The 18017-nt window shown below is 38.4% G+C and overlaps 2 protein-coding genes across 2 annotated transcripts; both read right to left on the bottom strand.

Annotated features, from left to right (window-relative positions):
* Nucleotides 1-3144: 3144 nt before the first annotated feature.
* LOC109011889 (calcium-dependent protein kinase 26-like) lies at nt 3145-7339 on the bottom strand. The gene is made up of 7 exons (XM_018993252.2): nt 6012-7339; nt 5480-5623; nt 5195-5347; nt 4529-4644; nt 4237-4404; nt 3897-4118; nt 3145-3456 (listed from the first exon to the last, which is right to left on the bottom strand). Exons 1-7 carry the CDS (start codon nt 6967-6969, stop codon nt 3334-3336), a joined length of 1884 nt encoding a protein of 627 aa, XP_018848797.2. The 5' UTR covers nt 6970-7339; the 3' UTR covers nt 3145-3333.
* Nucleotides 7340-9081: 1742 nt separating this feature from the next.
* Nucleotides 9082-17789, bottom strand: LOC118348050 (fra a 1-associated protein-like). Its single transcript, XM_035688824.1, has 2 exons — nt 17557-17789; nt 9082-9687 (listed from the first exon to the last, which is right to left on the bottom strand). Exons 1-2 carry the CDS (start codon nt 17742-17744, stop codon nt 9312-9314), a joined length of 564 nt encoding a protein of 187 aa, XP_035544717.1. The 5' UTR covers nt 17745-17789; the 3' UTR covers nt 9082-9311.
* Nucleotides 17790-18017: the final 228 nt, after the last annotated feature.

Raw genomic sequence — 18017 nt, 5'->3', positions numbered from 1 at the left:
GATACTAAAATGACTTAACTGCCACTCGATCTGAAAACTGTAGTCTGTAACTACTAGCGGTTCGAAATCCTTTTTTTGTTTTTTCCGATAAAACTATCGGTTCGAAATCTGAACGTTGATGCCCTGAGGGAATTAAAAAAAAAAAAAAAGTAACCGTCATTTGTAAAATTAAAATAAATGGACTTTACTATAAAAAAATCATTTTATTTTAGTAGCTTCTGCCTTTTATATAGAATTTGTACATTTATGCTTAACATTATTTAAAAAAATAATAATCACTAGAAAAATAAATTAATTTAATTTAATAGATAAATTTTAAAATTTAAATCTTATAAATTAAATTTTTTTCTTTTAAATAATGTGAATGAAGTATTTCACATGACCAACAGACATAGAGCGGCACCAACTCATTATTTTGAACTAATTTTGAATCGTTAATAAATGAAAAGTGTTATTTTGTCCATTTAATTTATCATCTCATTATTTTAATTTGTTTTATTTAATAGTTAAGAAAATAATTATTAGTGTATTGATTTTTTTTTTATACTTGAAAATAATAAAAAAATTAAAAATAAATAAAAAAATTAATTTAAATTGGCAGTCAAATAGAACTGTACTACTCAGACGGCAAGTACCACAGCTCTTATGGAAGGTGTTAAAAAAAAAAAATACAATAAAATATTTCCTTTTTTAATGTATTTTGTTTTTAAAGTAAACTTAAAACCTAAAAAGGAAAGGCACGAAGGTAGGTGAAAAGAGTTACAAGGGAGTGAATTAAAATAAGAAGGGAAGGGCATGATAGTCAGTTAAGGAATGAACCAATGATTGAAACAGAACAGAAGGGGCTGTTTAAGAACGTGGGTGGGGGTGGGGTGACTGTAGTTTGTTCGCAGGTGGGTGTTCCACACAGCTCATGACGTGGCACGACCGATCAACTTGATTGGCTTCCCACGTTAGGCCAACCTCGACTCGACATGTGGCCCACACCACCTTACCTCGCGTGAGCTGTCACAACGTGCGGGGCTGATTATGGTGGGAAGAAAAAACAGACAGAGAAAGAGCCACCGGATCATTCATCCTGGACAATCCTGCTCGTCCATTTTTTTTTTTTTCTGGTTGGGCGTAGGGGGCTCCACCGAGGTACAGAGAAATTTTATGTTTGTATTTGGGGATCGGGATTTAGTGGATGGTACGTTGCATTCAAAAGCTGGCTTCGTAACCATCAGCCTTCATTCAAGCTTTGTAAAATCCGAAAGGAAAGTTTATAAAATGATTTGCGTATTTTTCACATACAAACATGGCTGTCACAACACCCCCCCCATTGGGCCCCATCCAATGCTTAACTTCTCAAACTCTTACTATTTTCCTTCAAACTTTATTGTTATACCAAATTATGATAAATTCGTCTCATGCAAGATTTGGATTTGTTTAAATAATAAGATGAGATGAGATAATTTTAGATGAATTGAATAAAATATTATTAGAATATTATTTTTTAATATTATTATTATTACGATATTTGAAAAAAATTAAAATTTTTATTATATTTTATATAAAAATTTAAAAAAATTATAATGATAAGACGAGATAAGATGAAATAGAATGAGAATATTTCCTTATCAAACGGGTCTCAAACTTTTTTTTCCTTGTTTATTTGTGAATTTTTAAATATTAAATATAAATTTTTTTTTTTATTTTAACTCTTTTTTTACTTTCAATATTTGTGAATCTTGAGGATGAATTCCCAACGTCCATAATTTTATTCGCACTGTCATATTAGGCTTTGTTTGGATCACAAATTCCTCTCAACTCATCTCAACTCATTATTACAACTTTTTCAAATTCCAATACAAAATATAATAAATAATTTAATTTTTTTAAATTTTAAAATAATAATAATATTAAAAAATAATATTTTAATAATATTTTATTATCTCAACTCAACTCAACTCAACTCAACTCACTTCAACATCCAAATATGGCCGTACAATGAGCTGTTTCCTTGCAATTTTATTAATTATTATAACGATTCTTTCAAGTATAAGGTCCACTTGCACCTCTTCAATCAACGTACCATTCAACCTTCTCAGCATTTAGGCCGTCTGGAAACAACTCAATTAAATCTAATATTTAAATACGATATAACATAAAATTAATTTTATAATTTTTAATATAACATTTGATATAACATATAAATTTTAATCTTAAATATAAACATTAATCTTTACTCTACTTGCTTTGCTTTTCTGCTTCAATATTTTGATAAAACCTATATAACATATAAAAAGTCCAGAGCATATATAGGTTATAGTAAAATTTAATATTATACTTGTATGTATTAATTATTATAAAATAATGTACTTATATTATAACATAAATAGACTAATAATTTAGTATATATAAATATTATATTATTATTAAAATAAATAATCTGTAAAACTGAACCGGAACGGACCGAAATTAAAAAAGTTAGAAATTCCGATTTTAATAGTGAATTGATTCTTAAATTTTTAAAATCAATATATACCAATTAGATTATAAAAAATGCATAAAATCGGATCGGTTACACTCCAAATCTTTTTGGCATAGCATTCTATTGATAATTTTAATTAATTTTAATAAATTTTTAGTTAATAAAAAATTACTTTATAGGGATGTGATATATTAGACTTTTTTTTTTCCAAATAATAAATAATAAATAATAAAGAGTAACAACCATTTTACCGGTGCTTATTTATGATTGATCATGAACTTAGGATCGGGCCGAACGGTGGTTGAAAAAGGACAGCGCAGTTGAAAATCTAGCAAATTCTTAGAGTTAGGGATGGATAAATACAAAGTGGGCCAACCCAATATATGTCAACAGACTGAAGCTTCATTAATAATAATAGTTTGAACGTCCCCACATAGCTATGTATGTTAATATTCATTATCCCATCTCTGAATTAATTTATTGAAGTTTCGTTATCCCATTACATAATGCATCCGACCAACTGCTAATTCGACACAATAAGGTCCTATTGTTAACTGTTCCCCAGAATAAACGACTTCGCATATACACATCACACATGTCGTGCGTGCGTGTGTGTGAGAGAGAGAAAGAGAGATGCAGCAAAATTTTGCTTCACATATTATACGAGACAGTATAACCCATCAAACACGCATTTAGTCAAGTAAATTCAACGTGAAAGGGATCAGGCATTTACTATTTACAAGCACCTGATGTTTCTCGGACCTTACAAGGAGCTAGGAGTCGTATACTTTTCACAAAACCATTGGGAAGAAGAAGTTACATGGTAAAAAAGGATTAAAAAAAAGAAGGCCTTAATTATATCAACAAACAGTAAGTGCTTCCCTAAATCCCATGCTAAAACCACTATGTAGATCCTTCTTACCCAAGTTGGTGTTGCCTTTTTCCATCATGGCTACAAACTCATCGTAATCTATTCTTCCGTCCTGAAAGATCATAAATATAAAAGGAAATCTTAGAATCAGCACGAAATAGAACTGAATTAAACATTCCCATTTCTTATCACAAGGAAGGTCAGGCCTCAACAAGAAGGCAATGACACTTCCTTATGATAAGAGGGTGTTTGTGGGGTTAGAAATTCTTCTATCAGATTTTATTTTTCATCAACTATGCCAAGTAACTCTCCCTAAATGACACTTCATACCTCCCAACTGGAGGTTAAGGTTATAAATTCAAAACCCACATGTGCATATGCTAATGAGCATTTCACTGCTCCAATATTTACTAACACTCTATCACACACTCCTGCAAGTTTTTCACACGTATATACATGTGTGCTACTCTTTATGCTATATTTGCTATTGATGGGAGGATGTATTATTCAAGTCATATTAACACTACCTAATTATGAAGAAAAAGTACTTACATTATCCTGATCTACTTCTCGAATCATTTCTTCCAAGTGGGAATCCTCGATGCCAAACTCCTCACAAGCCTGTTGAAGCTCATCTTGAGTGATATAGCCGCTGCTATCTTTATCAAAATATGAAAAAGCTGCAAATAGGTGATCCCTCTCGATTTTGTTTAGATGCAATGTTGCAGCAATGAACTCATCATAATCAATTGTGCCACTATTATCAACATCTGCCTGTAATTTCAGAACAAACATTAGGACCATTGGTAATTTCTAATGCTAACAGAGAGTTTTTGGGTTTCAAGTGCAGCATGTGAACAAATCATAATCATGATTCCGCAGCAATACTTACAGCGTGCATAAGATCGTGTATTTCAGATTCATTCAGATTGGCACCAAATCTTTCCAGTCCATGTTTGAGTTCTTCAAAAGTAATTTGACCACTATTGTCAGCGTCTATCACCTTAAACATTTCTTTTAACCCAGCAATTTCTTCTTCAGAGAGGTGCTGTGCAATAACCTGCAAATAATGGATGTAAAAGTTAATAAAAGAAAATTCTTTTCATACCAAGTTTATAAAGAATTAATTATGGATACACGTGGGATTGTCTTATGCTATGAAAAAAAAAACAGCAAGAACTTACTCTAAGAGCCATCTTCTTAAGCTTGTTCATTGCAGAAAACTGTTTTAAGCGACTCAAGACTGCAGAATCAAGAGGCTTGTCTGGAGCCACGCCATCAACCTGAATCCAAGGGTGGCCTGCAAGGAACCACAACAAACATAATCAGAAAAGGTGCTGCTTAATATTAACATAAAACTGAATTTCCATATGTTCATCAAATACACCACTAGCTCAAATGTGTATATGCAAAGTCATCTGTCTTGTCCAAAAACTTTCAAGATTCTGCTTTTCTTATGCTTTATTTCATTTCGTTTGCTTTTGTTTTGTTTTTCTTCTTTCTTTTTTTTTTTCCTGCTAGAAAACGCCTCTGTTATAGTCAAGCAACAATGGCTTGTGATGCTCGTCATCCTGAATTTCATAAATAGTACGAAGGAAACTACTCATTAAATTTGTGTATCTGACACGTAATTTAGGTGGCATCAATCAGGTCATGGACTTCTGAATATCTATCAGCTTACTTACCGAAAAGCTAAAGTTTGACTGGCTAATCTAGCATTTTCATTCTTTCTTCATTGTCTGTTAAAATTGTAGGTGAATTTATATGATATGACATGCCCTCTGTCACAATTGTTCCCAACCATATACACGGAGAGGGAAAAAGAACGAAGAAAGAACAAAAGAACTTACACAATATTTCATGCGCAGTTATCCTCTTTCTTGGGTCTCTGACGAGCATCTTTCTAACTAAATCTTTAGCACTCTCGGAGATATTAGGCCAGGGATCTGATGAGAAGTTAAGATCACCATGCAAAACTTCTTCAAATATTTCTTTCTCCGTTTCTGCTTGGAATTGAAAGCAAGGAAAGAAAAGAACCGTACATTTGAATGGTTAGAAAGATGAAACATATTTATGAAAGTGAACATGAGAACAATAAACTCATACGGTACAGTACAGCATATCAGGATTCTTACCGGCCCAAAATGGAGGCACGCCACTTAAAAGAATGTAAAGGATCACTCCAGCACTCCAAACATCTGCTTCTGGACCGTAATGCTTGCACAAAATTTCAGGGGCAACGTAATATGGACTTCCAACGACGTCACTGAAAACCTCCCCTGTAATCCAGGACTGTAATTAATGAAATATACATAGCAAAGTTGTATGTATGGCGCTGAAAATAAATGTAACATTAAATACTGGCCAAAATAAAGCACTCAATATAATTATATTATATTGGATTTACCATGATCAAGTCCATTATTGGAATAATACTAACAGCTATATCACTACTTCTGGCCAACTAATTGCAATTGTTAAGGGCAAAGCTGAATATGTTCATGAGGAAGTTCCCAATAAAAACATTTGGAAGGTTATGAAATTTAAAGTATTAAGTATAATGGTAGTAATTGTAAATGATATGACTAGACGGATTGAGGTGAAGGGCAAAGAAATACCAGAAAGTGTAAAATAAATGGATCTCAGCAGGGAAAAAAGAGAACAAACCTGGCTTGAAGAATACTGATAATCCAAAATCTATAGCCTTAAGAGGCGAATCCTCCTGCTCGTTGACAAAAAGAAAATTCTCAGGCTTAAGATCACAATGCATGACACCCAAAGAGTGACAGGCTTCTACGACACCAACTATAGTCCTAGTGAGCTGTGCTGCCTTTCTTTCCGTAAAATGCCCCTGCTGAATGATCCTATCGAAGAGCTCACCCCCTGCGCACAACTCCATCACAACATGAACTGCAACGGCATCCTCATAAGCCCCTCGGATGGAAACTATATTAGGCAGCCCCGCCAAATGGTGCATTATTTGAATCTCCCTCCTCACATCTTCCACATCTTCCTTCGTCAACAACTTCCTCTTAGCGATGGATTTGCAGGCGTACTCTTTCCCGGTCACCTTATCCACACAAAGAAAAGTCTTCCCAAACTGCCCGTGTCCAAGCTCCTTCCCCAAGTTGTAGTACTCCTTCAAATGGCCCGCCTTGGTTTGCAACACCGAGTCGGCCTGAAGCCCCGCACTCGCCATCCTCTTCACATGAAAAGGCTTATTCCTCGGCCTTGATTGCTTATCAGTAACCTCCTGCTCGTCCTCCTGCTTTGATCTTGCCGGCTGTGTAGGTTTCGTACTCTCTTTCTCGTGCCTCATTGGTTCCCCTGTTTTATTAGTATTTTCCTCCCGGTTTTCGGGTTTTGATAATTTACTCTCCTCTTCATGACTTAGCGGCTCTGCCAATTTAGTATCTCCATTGACCATCTTCACCGTTGCCGGGGGCTTGTTCTGTACAACAGGGAAATGGAATTCTGATTCGTTATGCACAGAGGAGGATCCACTGGTTATTCCTTTGTTAGAAACAATGCAGTCCGACGTTCTAGACCACCAAACAGAAGTCGAAATCGATTGGAGGAGTCCGTAATTGGGACAAGATCTCGATCCCACACAGTTATTTCCCATCTGATTCTATTACTACTTAATACTACTCACAGACGATAAAAATACTAAAACCTCGTATCTTTATTCTACAAAAGGGCGTATGATTCTGACGCCAAAAACATCGAACAATGAGGCTTCTTTCACCAACCACCAACTCAGAAAGCAATTGGATGTTGGGTGTAAAAACCAATTGAACAAATTGGAAGAGAACCCTTGAAAGCTATTAAACAAAACCTCAATGAACAAGACTATCGTAACGAGAAACCCAAAGAAAGAATTGATAAAAATCGACTGAACTCAAGTCGAGAAATTGTAAAAAGAAAGATTAAAGATATGAAAAAATGACCTTCAGGAAAGGAGGTAGAGACGGAATGGAGGGAGACTTGCAGGATTTTCAGTTGGAATGTTTGAAATTTCAAGGGACGCGCAGATAAATAAACTAGAAAACAGTGCCCCTCCAGGAGGGTCCCATGACTTGGTTCCATATCTATTTCCGAGTTTAGGACGTGTGGGCCCCACTTGAAACAGTAGGCAGAGATCTTGTGATTGGCGCCGGGTATTGCTTTTCGTATCACCATAATGAGCTGGAGCCTGGAATTGGGTTCGGCTTATTAAGGCTGGACTCTCCGCAAGCCGGCTGCTGGTCCATGCCGGTGCTTTTTTTTTTTTTTGACTTTTATGGGAGAATCTCGTTTGTTTTCAAGAAACATATCATATCATATCATCTCATCTCATCATTATAATTTTTTTAAATTTTTACATAAAATAAAATAAACAATTCAATTTTTTTAAATCTCAAAATAAAAAAATATTAAAAAATATATTCTAACAATATTTTATTCAATTTTTTAACTTTAATCTCAACTCATCTCATCTTATCTCAAAAAATAAACTAGCCAGTTTATCAGATTAGACTGCCTCCAAATATCTTGTAGAATAAAGTGAGAACTTCTTTTAGTCACTATATAATTATGGAATAATCATAAATATATTAAATTTTAATGTAACCAACTTTAATTTAAAGTAGATTTGTACAAAAAGTATTCTTTAAAAATGTGTGTATAATCTCATAATTATATCGTTCAAGTTTTTCTCCTAATAACATTTAAAAGTTGTACGACCAAAGATTAATGAAGTGGTCTAAAATGATTAAAGCACATGACACTTGCCAGAGTGGAATGGGAGATATCCACCCAAAAAGGAATGGTCCAAAACGATCACTTCCAACACCAAGGGTCAACATTAATGCATAAAAACGAGAGTTGTGTGTGTACGATAAGACCGAGTTGAAAGAAAAGTCTTTCATTTACTTATTTGATAATATGTTATACCAAGTCATGATAACCGTGTTTCACACTACGTGAGAGGAACCGGTCCCTCTTTTTTTTTTTTTTTTTTAGGTTGGGCAGTTCCTTTCAAAGCGCATTTGCTTTTAATTGTGCCAGTCTTTATCAACGAGGGGCTGGGGCCGATGGCTACTTGGGGGCTTCGGCTCGATCGGCTTCTTTCTGTTGACATCCTATTTGTTTGGTCAAAGAATTGAATGGTGGCGTGCCACTACTCGGACAAGTTGGCATTTCGTAATTCCGAATGTGCATTTGATATGCTGATAATCGATTTCTTAGAAGACTTCAACAAAGGCATGCCACTTTCCAAGTGTGCTTTTTTGGCGGGTGGGGGGAAGGGGCAACTCAACACGTGGAAAGACTAAAAAGCTCTACGCGCACGTCCAAGTAATAGAAAACCCAATAGTCAAAGCCTCGTGTTTTCTATCTTCCATCTATCGGGCTCGGGCCCTAGGCCCCTACCTTTATGCTCCTTAACATACATAACTATCATTACACGATCATATCCTGGCACAGCTTGCACGTGTAGTAAAACGTGGCTGCAGTAAAGCTCCCCCACCCCCAAGAGTGCAGCACAATGGTAGTAGTCCATATTATTCAAATAAAGGCAATAAGATCTTGCCAAAGTGGAACTCACACACCATGAAGCAAATGATATCCAATCATTTCATGGTATGGATAATCACTTCAGGATTGCCTCGAATCATTCACCCTGACTTTTTCAAATTCATCTGTGCACATATTACGGTCCATTCAAACCCCCAAGATTCAGCAAAAAGCACCCATCTTCACAACTCAAGGCAACGTGATAATTTCAAAACCATATCTACCACCATGAAATGACCACTCCTCTGAAAATGGCGCATACTCACTTTATACTTTATAACGTACCACTCTACTTTCTTTCCATACCCTTAATATGCTAAAACAAAAAAGGGCTACAAACAAAAAGACCACTGTACTTATTTTCTTAACAAACCATCAAGTAGCAACGTAAAGATCAACAGTTGGTATGCTTCAAACATCTTTTGCCAACCCAGAAAGATCAAAATGTCCCGAGTCTGGCTCAGTTGTTTTGGGAAAGGAATCTTTCCTTGAATGGCCTTCGCCTGGTATCCCTCGCCTCGTTGATGGTGGGGATGAAGACTCCCCATCAAACACGCGTGTAGCTCCAAAAACATTAAAGAAGCCATTCTTCATCTCTTCAGCCTCTTCAAAGAAACGGTTGATACCGTTAAGGAAGCTATGCGTCATGGCTTCAAGATCACTGCGTAACCCAGGGAAGTCGTATGCCCCATGCTCTGACATCTCAAAAGAGACAGGCCCCTTAAGCACCTCAGCTGTAACATCATCTTCAGTGTATTCTTGGTTGGATGCAACCACTTCGACAGGCCTGATTAAAAATAAAGAAAGCGTAAGATCAAACCTGCCAGTCAGAATATATACCCAATCACCTCTGCTTGACCTGTTGCAACCATATTGCTACCAAAAGCACACAAATTGGAGGTTGTTATCATATACAAGAGCAACACCTAATCATGGGAATCTAGAGATACAAGGAAGTCTTGAAGATTCAAGCCATTGTAATAATGTATCATATATATTATAAAATATAAACATACCAATGTGAACAATACATCCTAACTGAAGTATAGACATACATCCATGGCAAAATTACAGCAAGATGATTTCACAAACAATGGGAAAGTACATTTTACATCCTCAAACATATAGTATATATTGGACCATTGGTAGTTTTGATGCCAACTGATAAAATGGCGGTAGTTTGGGGTGCGTATTTATGGTTTTGGTAAATTTTAGAACAAATTGAAAAGACCAGTCAAAGTTTGGGGGTGCAAAATGTACTTTCTCCCAGAATTTGAGTTTGTACATACTAATTTTAGACAATGTCTTCTACAATCAAGTCAGAGAGACATATTTGGTTTAAATATTTTGTGAAAATTTTGTTAAAAAATTTTCATCTTAATCTAAAATTTCTCAATCAAGCGAGATACTGTTCTTTTCAATTCGATCTAATCATTTTCTTTGCCAAAAGATTAAACAGAAACAATTTTCACAACAAAAAAACATACAAACACACACATGCGCACCTCAAAGTTTTTCTTCCCAGACATTTTTTTTGATAGGTAATAAGTAATTCATTGATAGAAAGATAGGCATAGCCCAAGTACACTAGGGGTATACAAAGACATACACCTATTTAGGAACTAGAAATAGATAAAAGGAAGTCATGGAAGCTGGAACCATTGAAATCTAAAGCAATGGTCCACTGAAACAAAGTCTTCCAGAAAAAACTACGAAACACTTCCGAGGAACGTTCATGATCCTCAAAAAGTCGCTCATTTCGTTCACTCCAAATACACCAAAAAATACAAACAGGGACCATCTTCCACACGGCTACAATCTGTGATGTCCCAGTGATCCCTCTCCAACATGCTAGAAGATCAACCACCCTGTCTGGCATGACCCATGCGACTCCCAGTTTGTTGAAAAAATAATTCCAGATACCTCTAGCAAACTCACAATGTAAAAGTAGATGATCCACCGTTTCACCACTATCTCTACACAAACAGCACCAATCTGTGATGATAAGACCACATCTTCTAAGGTTATCAATGGTCAAGATCTTCCCTAAAGCTGCTGTCCATACAAAGAATGCTGCCTTGGTTGGTGCTTTGCTCCTCCATATGTTCTTCCAAGGGAAATTATGCCTTTGTTGCATGGTAATAGAGTCATAGAAAGAACTTACCGTGAATTTTCCTCTCCTAGTAAGTCTCCATACCAAGGCATCTTCATTTGTGACTGCAAAAGCAGAGCATTATACAGCAAACTGAAAAATTCCACCAGAATATTCACTTCCCAATCATGAGCCTCTCGGGTAAAAATAATGTTCCACTCTTGTGAACTTTGATGAAGTAACCGCAGATCAGCCACCGTGGCTTCCTTATCCCTTGCAATGCTAAAAATTGTTGGATAGGCCTCCTTCAAAGCCGTGTCACCCACCCACACATCCCTCCAAAAGTTGATCCTACTACCATCCCCCAAGCTCAATCGAGTATTACTAGCAAAGGAGCACCAAACCTTACGTATGTACTTCCATAGTCCCACTCTATATGTCCCCCGGCCCTCTTTAGAACCCCCCCCCCCCCGTTCACTCCCATACTTCGAGTCAATCACCCCTTTCCATAAAGCTTCCCCCTCATAATTATAACGTCACAACCATTTACCTAATAATGCCTTGTTAAAAGCCCTCAAATTTCGAACCCCCAGCCCACCATCCTTCAAAAGAGAGCAAACCTTGTCCCATCCCACTAAGTGAAACTTAAACTCATCTCCTATGCCACTCCATAAAAAATCACGTTGTAGCTTCTCTATTCTTGATGCAATGCTAGCGGGGAGTGGAAATAAAGATAGATAGTACATAGGGAGGTTGGATAAAGTACTCTTAATAAGTGTAATCCGCCCCCCTTTTGATAAGTACAACTTTTTCTATCCGGCCAACCTACGCTCAAATTTTTCCAGCACCCCTTCCCAAATAGACTTGGCTTTGAAAGCAGCCCCCAAAGGAAGCCCAAGGTACTTCAACGGCAACGAAGAAACTGCACAACCCAATATGTTAGCCAACCCCCTAATATTGCTTACGTCTCCCACTGCCATTTCTGTCTTGGCAAGATTAATTTTCAGCCCAGATACAGCTTCAAAACAGAGTAGAATGGCCTTCAAAGATTGAATATGTCCAACATTGGCCTCACAAAACAGCAAAGTATCATCTGCAAACAAAAGATGAGAAATAATGATAGGGCCATATGCAGCACCCACCGAAAATCCTGAAAAAAATCCTCCCCCTACTGATGCCGACACCATCCTACTTAGTGCCTCCATTACTAGAACAAATAAAAGGGGTGATAATGGATCACCTTGTCGTAGTCCCCGCGAACTGTTAAAGAAACCCACAAGATCACCATTTACCAAAACCGAGAAACGAACCGTAGACACACAATGCCTTATCCACATCCTCCATTTTTCCCCAAACCCACATCTACTCAAAATGTATATCAAGAAATCCCAATTAACATGATCATATGCATTCTCCATGTCAAGTTTGCATAGAAGACCTGGGACTCCCGAGCTAATTCTGCTATCCAGGCATTCATTTGCGATAAGAACCGAATCTAAAATTTGTCTCCCCCTCACAAAGGCATTTTGAGATTTAGAGATAATCTTTTCCATTACTGTGCTCATTCTATTAGCAAGAACTTTTGACAATATCTTATACACGCTGCCCACGAGACTAATCGGTCTAAAGTCTTGTATCTCCTTTGCACCGGCCTTTTTTGGAACTAAAGCAATAAAAGTCGCATTTAAGTTTTTTTCAAATTTGTCATGAGTAAAGAATTCCTGAAAAACCAGCATAACATCTTCTCTTACCACCTCCCAGCAAGTCTGAAAAAAAGTCAAAGTGAAACCATTCGGGCCTGGGGCTTTATCTTTGTTCATTTTTCTAATGACTAGTATTACCTCTTCCTCTTCAAAAGGTCTTTCCAGCCATGTCTTGCTATTTTGATCAATGCCCTAAAAAACTAAACCATCTACTGTAGGCCTCCATGTATGAGGTTCTGACAACAAATTTTCGAAGTGGCCAGCCACAAAATCCTTCAACAAGACCTGATCCGAGGATGCCACTCCCTCAATATTCAATGACTCTATAGAATTAAATCTTCTATGTGCATTAGCCATGCGATGAAAAAATTTAGTACTTTTATCCCCTTCTCGTAGCCATAGAGCCCTTGACTTCTGTCTCCAAGAAATTTCCTCCAATAAAGTCAATCTTTCAAGTTCAGAAACTACTTGCTCTTTACGGTTGTTTTCAACTCCTACACCCTCCAAACTTTGTAGCTCTTGTGTCAAATTTTTCATCTGTAAAGTTACATCACCAAACACCTGTTCATTTCATATCTTCAAATTCAATTTCAAAACTTTCAATTTCCTGGCCAACACATTGCTCGGATTGCCCTCAAATAAATAAGAGCTCCACCATTGTCTAACCAAATCCACAAAGCCCTCATTTTTTAACCACATGTTCTCAAACTTGAATGACCTTTTGCCCCCTATGATTCCACCACCATCAAGCATTACAGGAAAATGATCGGAACAAATTCTTGGGAGTCTTTTCTGACTTACAACTGGGTATTGCAGTTCCCAAGAAGGGGAAATGAGAAACCTGTCCAGTCTTGACCAAGAGAAATGGTTAGACCAAGTATACTCCCCTCCCATAAGTGGTAGATCCATGAGGCCTGACTCAAAAATGAAATCTGAAAAATCCACCATAGCTTGATTTTGACGTCCCTCCCCTGATCTTTCACTGGCAAATCTTGTCACATTAAAATCCCCTCCAATACACCATGGAACCTCCCACCAAGAACAAAGACCAGCCAATTCATCCCAAAGCATCCGCCTTTTCCTATCTATATTAGGACCGTAAACCCCAGCAAAGGCCCACATGAATCCATCATCTATATTTTTAAACAAACACCCCACCGCAAACTCCCCCACAAACTCATCCGAACTCTCCACCACCCTCTTATCCCACATAACCAAAATACCTCCCGAGGCCCCAAACGAGGGTAAGTAAGCCCAACCTGCATATGGGCAGCTCCATATGCTCTTAACAATGCTACGATTGACAAGTTTCAACTTTGTTTCCTGCAAACAAATGATATCTACCTTCCATTGCTTTAATAAAGCTCTTATTCTAAGGCGTTTATTAATCTCATTCAGCCCCCTCACATTCCAACTCAATATTTTGGGCTTCATTTATCAACTATACCACCCCTCCCCTTGTTTCTTCCACGACTCACACTCCCCTCCTTTCCATCATAATTAATGGACAACATCAGCCTCTTTAACTCCCTTTCTTTTCTTGACCCTGCACCCTGCTGACCTGCCTCTATGGCTATAATCAAAGCTTTAAACTGCTCTTCATAACCCACACACGAGATCCCCAGACAGCTCTGAAGTTCCTCTACTTTTTTCAGGACCCAATCCGATGAGATACTAGGCGGAACCATATTTAACGGAGTAGGATCCTCTCCTACTGCCTCCTCCCCCTCGGAAAATAATTTGCAAGGGTCAAACAGTGTTAGCATCCCTTCCCCTTCATCTCCGAGAGCCATCTCTTCACTGGCATCTTCAGACCCGCATGCCAAATTTTCTTCCCCCTACTGCTTTAACTGCGTCTGAGCCAATAAAGATGGAGACCTAGGTCCTGTCGAAGGAGACTGAGGCACCCCAAGAAGGGGTGACCCTCCCCGAGCAACACCAGCGCCAACATCAGCATACAAAGGTTCCTCGCCGCCTGTATTGCCTCCCACCACCACTTCCGGCGACTCTGAGGCCACCGCCGGGCCACCACCTGAGGCGCCGCTGATCATCGGCCCTGTCTGTGCCGGACCCAACTCGAGACTCGGGCCCTAAGTGGAAGACTCGGGTCCCTCCCTCAAACCCGAAATCCTTGATTTCGGGCCTTTCTCCTGCCAAACCCGAAGTGGGCTTCTGATGAAGCCCAGCCCATTTGCAACTTTCTTCCCCTTCAAGTCAGCCTCTCCTTCCTGGCCCACCCTCCCAGCCTGAAGCCCATTAGTTTGAATCTGATTCCCCTTTAATATCCCATTAGTCTTCGGCAACTCCTGAGTCCCTTTTGGTGCAAAGCCCTTAGACATACTCAAGCCCACACCCAGCCCTTCAGACCCCTCAGCACACCGTATCAACCACACTATATTTGCTTGTAACCAGTCCACTTGACTTTTCATATCCTGTAAGGCACGCAACACGCATTCCTCATGTAAACCGACAGCAGCTCTGCCTTCTACCATCTTCGACTGATCATCTACAGGAATGGCGACACCCCTTTGCAGACCTACCCCTCTTGAACCTGCTGGTGTGTCAGAGTGATGGCTAACCCAACCACTACCTGTGGACTGCAATACCTCCCTGTAAGACCGAGAAGGAGGCTGATATGGAGGCTGAGGAGGACCTGCACTAACCACCTTCAGCGCCTCCACCATCTTCCTCCACCCCCTTCCTTCCCTATCCTCTGGTATGAATATAAAATTTCGATACCCACCCCCCCCATATTCCATCAACGCCATAAAGCAACCTCTTGAGTTAAGACGGCGCTGAGCAACAAAGCCCCTATCACCATCTCTATGAGCAGAGTAATACCCCTGCCTCCCAGCCTTCAAGCTCTCCTCCAAAGCATGTAAAAACCACCTTGTTGTGCCTATCCCCAGCCTAATCTCCTTCACCACCTTCCAACCTTTCTCTATTATATGGACAAACCTCCCCTCCCTTACTAACTCAAAAGCCTTGGATTCGATAAGCACTAGTTTTGAATGACCCATTACACACCCTACTGAACTTAACACCCAACTGAATTACAGGTTAATCAACACAAGGAACTACCACCCTTCACCCAATCATGAACACCATCCTAAGCTAACCTCACTCGAAAGAGAAACTGAGAAAGAAAGTGTACGGAGAGAATTTTCTCTCTCCAAATTTCTCTCTCCAAATTTCTAATTACAACATAAAGTTTCCTTCCCAGACATATTTTCAATAGGTCCAATTACTTTCACAAACACACCTCATAAAATTTTTCTTCCAAACATCTTTTAAGAAAAATTTTCCATCTGAATCCAATCATCTTTTAAACGCCAAGACACTTTTTTCTCTCCCAAAACCTTTTCATCTAATCATTTTCCGTATAAAAAAAATCAAAATCATTTTCTCTAACCCCGGTGGCTCAAGTGGTAAGAGCCTTGATCTTAGTGATATGCTCTCTCTAGGTCCAAATTTCAAAACCTTAGGTGCAAACAATTTCTAGGAGCCCCGTCCCATCGGTGAGAAGCAGATGATTTACCTGATCAATGAGATGGAGACGAATTATACAGGTCCAGAGTTTAACCGGGTAAAAAAAAAGAGGGAGGCTAGGAACAAGATGTGGTGTAAAGAGGAGGTTTACACCCTCTAATGACCAAATGATACGTCACCATTCCAAAAAAATTAGAATGAAACTGGCCATAGGTAAATCACATCAATCCCTCCTCTCCTCAAGTGACACCCCCTCAGTCTCTCTTCCCTGAAGCCATTGCAACTTGAAACTTGTAGGGCACTTGGGCAGCAGAGGTGGATTGTCTAGCTGCAATACAGGGGCAGAGATGCGTGGTGTTCAGCGATTGTTCAAGACGAAGGAATTTTGAATTCACGTTTCCAATCTAGGTGCGACCATCTAAGGCAATTGAATTGCCAAAGGAGCCACAATTGAGGAGAATTTGGTCGATGGGTGTGTAAGAAGACAATGATTCAATGGAGACCATGCAACACTGAAGTAATTTGCACAGCGTAATTGAGACCTGGAAGCCAAGCAATTTGTCCTGCATCCATTTGGAGATTTATCTTCATCCAAGAATACAAGTTCACATTTGTGAATGTTCAATCAGAGCTAATTTTTTTCAAAACGATAATACTTTCACTGGCCTTCAAGCAGGGGTGGGCATTTCCTCTCAGAGTCTACCTACGAGTTTCGAGAATAAGGGGTGCAGCTTGAGGAGAGAGAGAGCAGAAATGTTCAGCTTGAGAGAGAGAGGGAGAAAGAGAGATTGGGGGATTGAAGTGGATTGCATGTGGCTAATTCCATTCTAATTTTCTTGAGATGGTGATGTGTAGTCTGGCCATTGGAGGGTATAAATCCCCTCTTTACATTACATCCGATTTGAAGTTATTCTCAAAAAACAATGTTGCGTTTGCAGAGTCATAATAAAATATTCTCTGAATCTCATATCTATTCGCATTTTTAAGTCCATTTAATAAACAATTAAACTCAGAATAAACGTACCACTCGTAAGTCGTAACTGAGGGCAAACAAATTCAAAAGCAGTTTAAAATGTGATTTTTTTAATTCAATTATCGTATTAAGACAAATCAATGAAAAAAGGAAATTCAGAACAACATCACAAGCACTAAATAAAATTCCACACAGACCAGAATTTATCCTTATAATTATGGAAATAACTTATAAATTAGATAAATAGATACAATCCCAGCAATGTACTATCATGGATTTGTTTTAATACAAAATAATCGAGAAATCAATTAGAACGAAAAAATCAGCTCACTTTTCTACTGTTTATATTTTCTCGTCAACCAAACAAGGGTACATAAATATATAAACGAAGAAACGTACTTCCCGATGCAATCCCTGAGAAGCTGCTCGGTTTTCTCGCACTTCCTGATGAACTTCCCAGGCTCGACCTCCTCAGTTCTGCACTTCGACTTCACTGCCTTTCTGATAGAGCAATTTCCTCCCGGAATAACTCCGCCGGCGTACGAATCAAGCTCGTCTGGTCCATCGTCCTTCCACACCCACCCCATTGCAACCGCCTCGTCGGGCTTCGCATACAATCCACAGGAGCCCGAAATTCTTGTACTCGGGAGGTATATATAGTCGTGATTACCGACTAGGCCCAACCTGATGATAGTCCATGAATAAAGGCCCAAGAACTGGCATTGATGGCCTAGTTATTCAACTCTTAGAGCATTTTCAATCACTTCTTTATCTTATTTTTTAAAATATATCATTAAAATTTATTTTTTTATTTTACATATTCATTTTTACAATATATCATATATCAATTTATCTATTTT

This window comes from Juglans regia, chromosome 3 (assembly GCF_001411555.2).
Source record: "Juglans regia cultivar Chandler chromosome 3, Walnut 2.0, whole genome shotgun sequence".
In the NCBI taxonomy this organism is placed as follows: domain Eukaryota; kingdom Viridiplantae; phylum Streptophyta; class Magnoliopsida; order Fagales; family Juglandaceae; genus Juglans; species Juglans regia.
The sequence above is the reverse complement of the archived record's forward strand: the minus strand, read 5'-3'. Positions and strand labels throughout refer to the sequence as shown.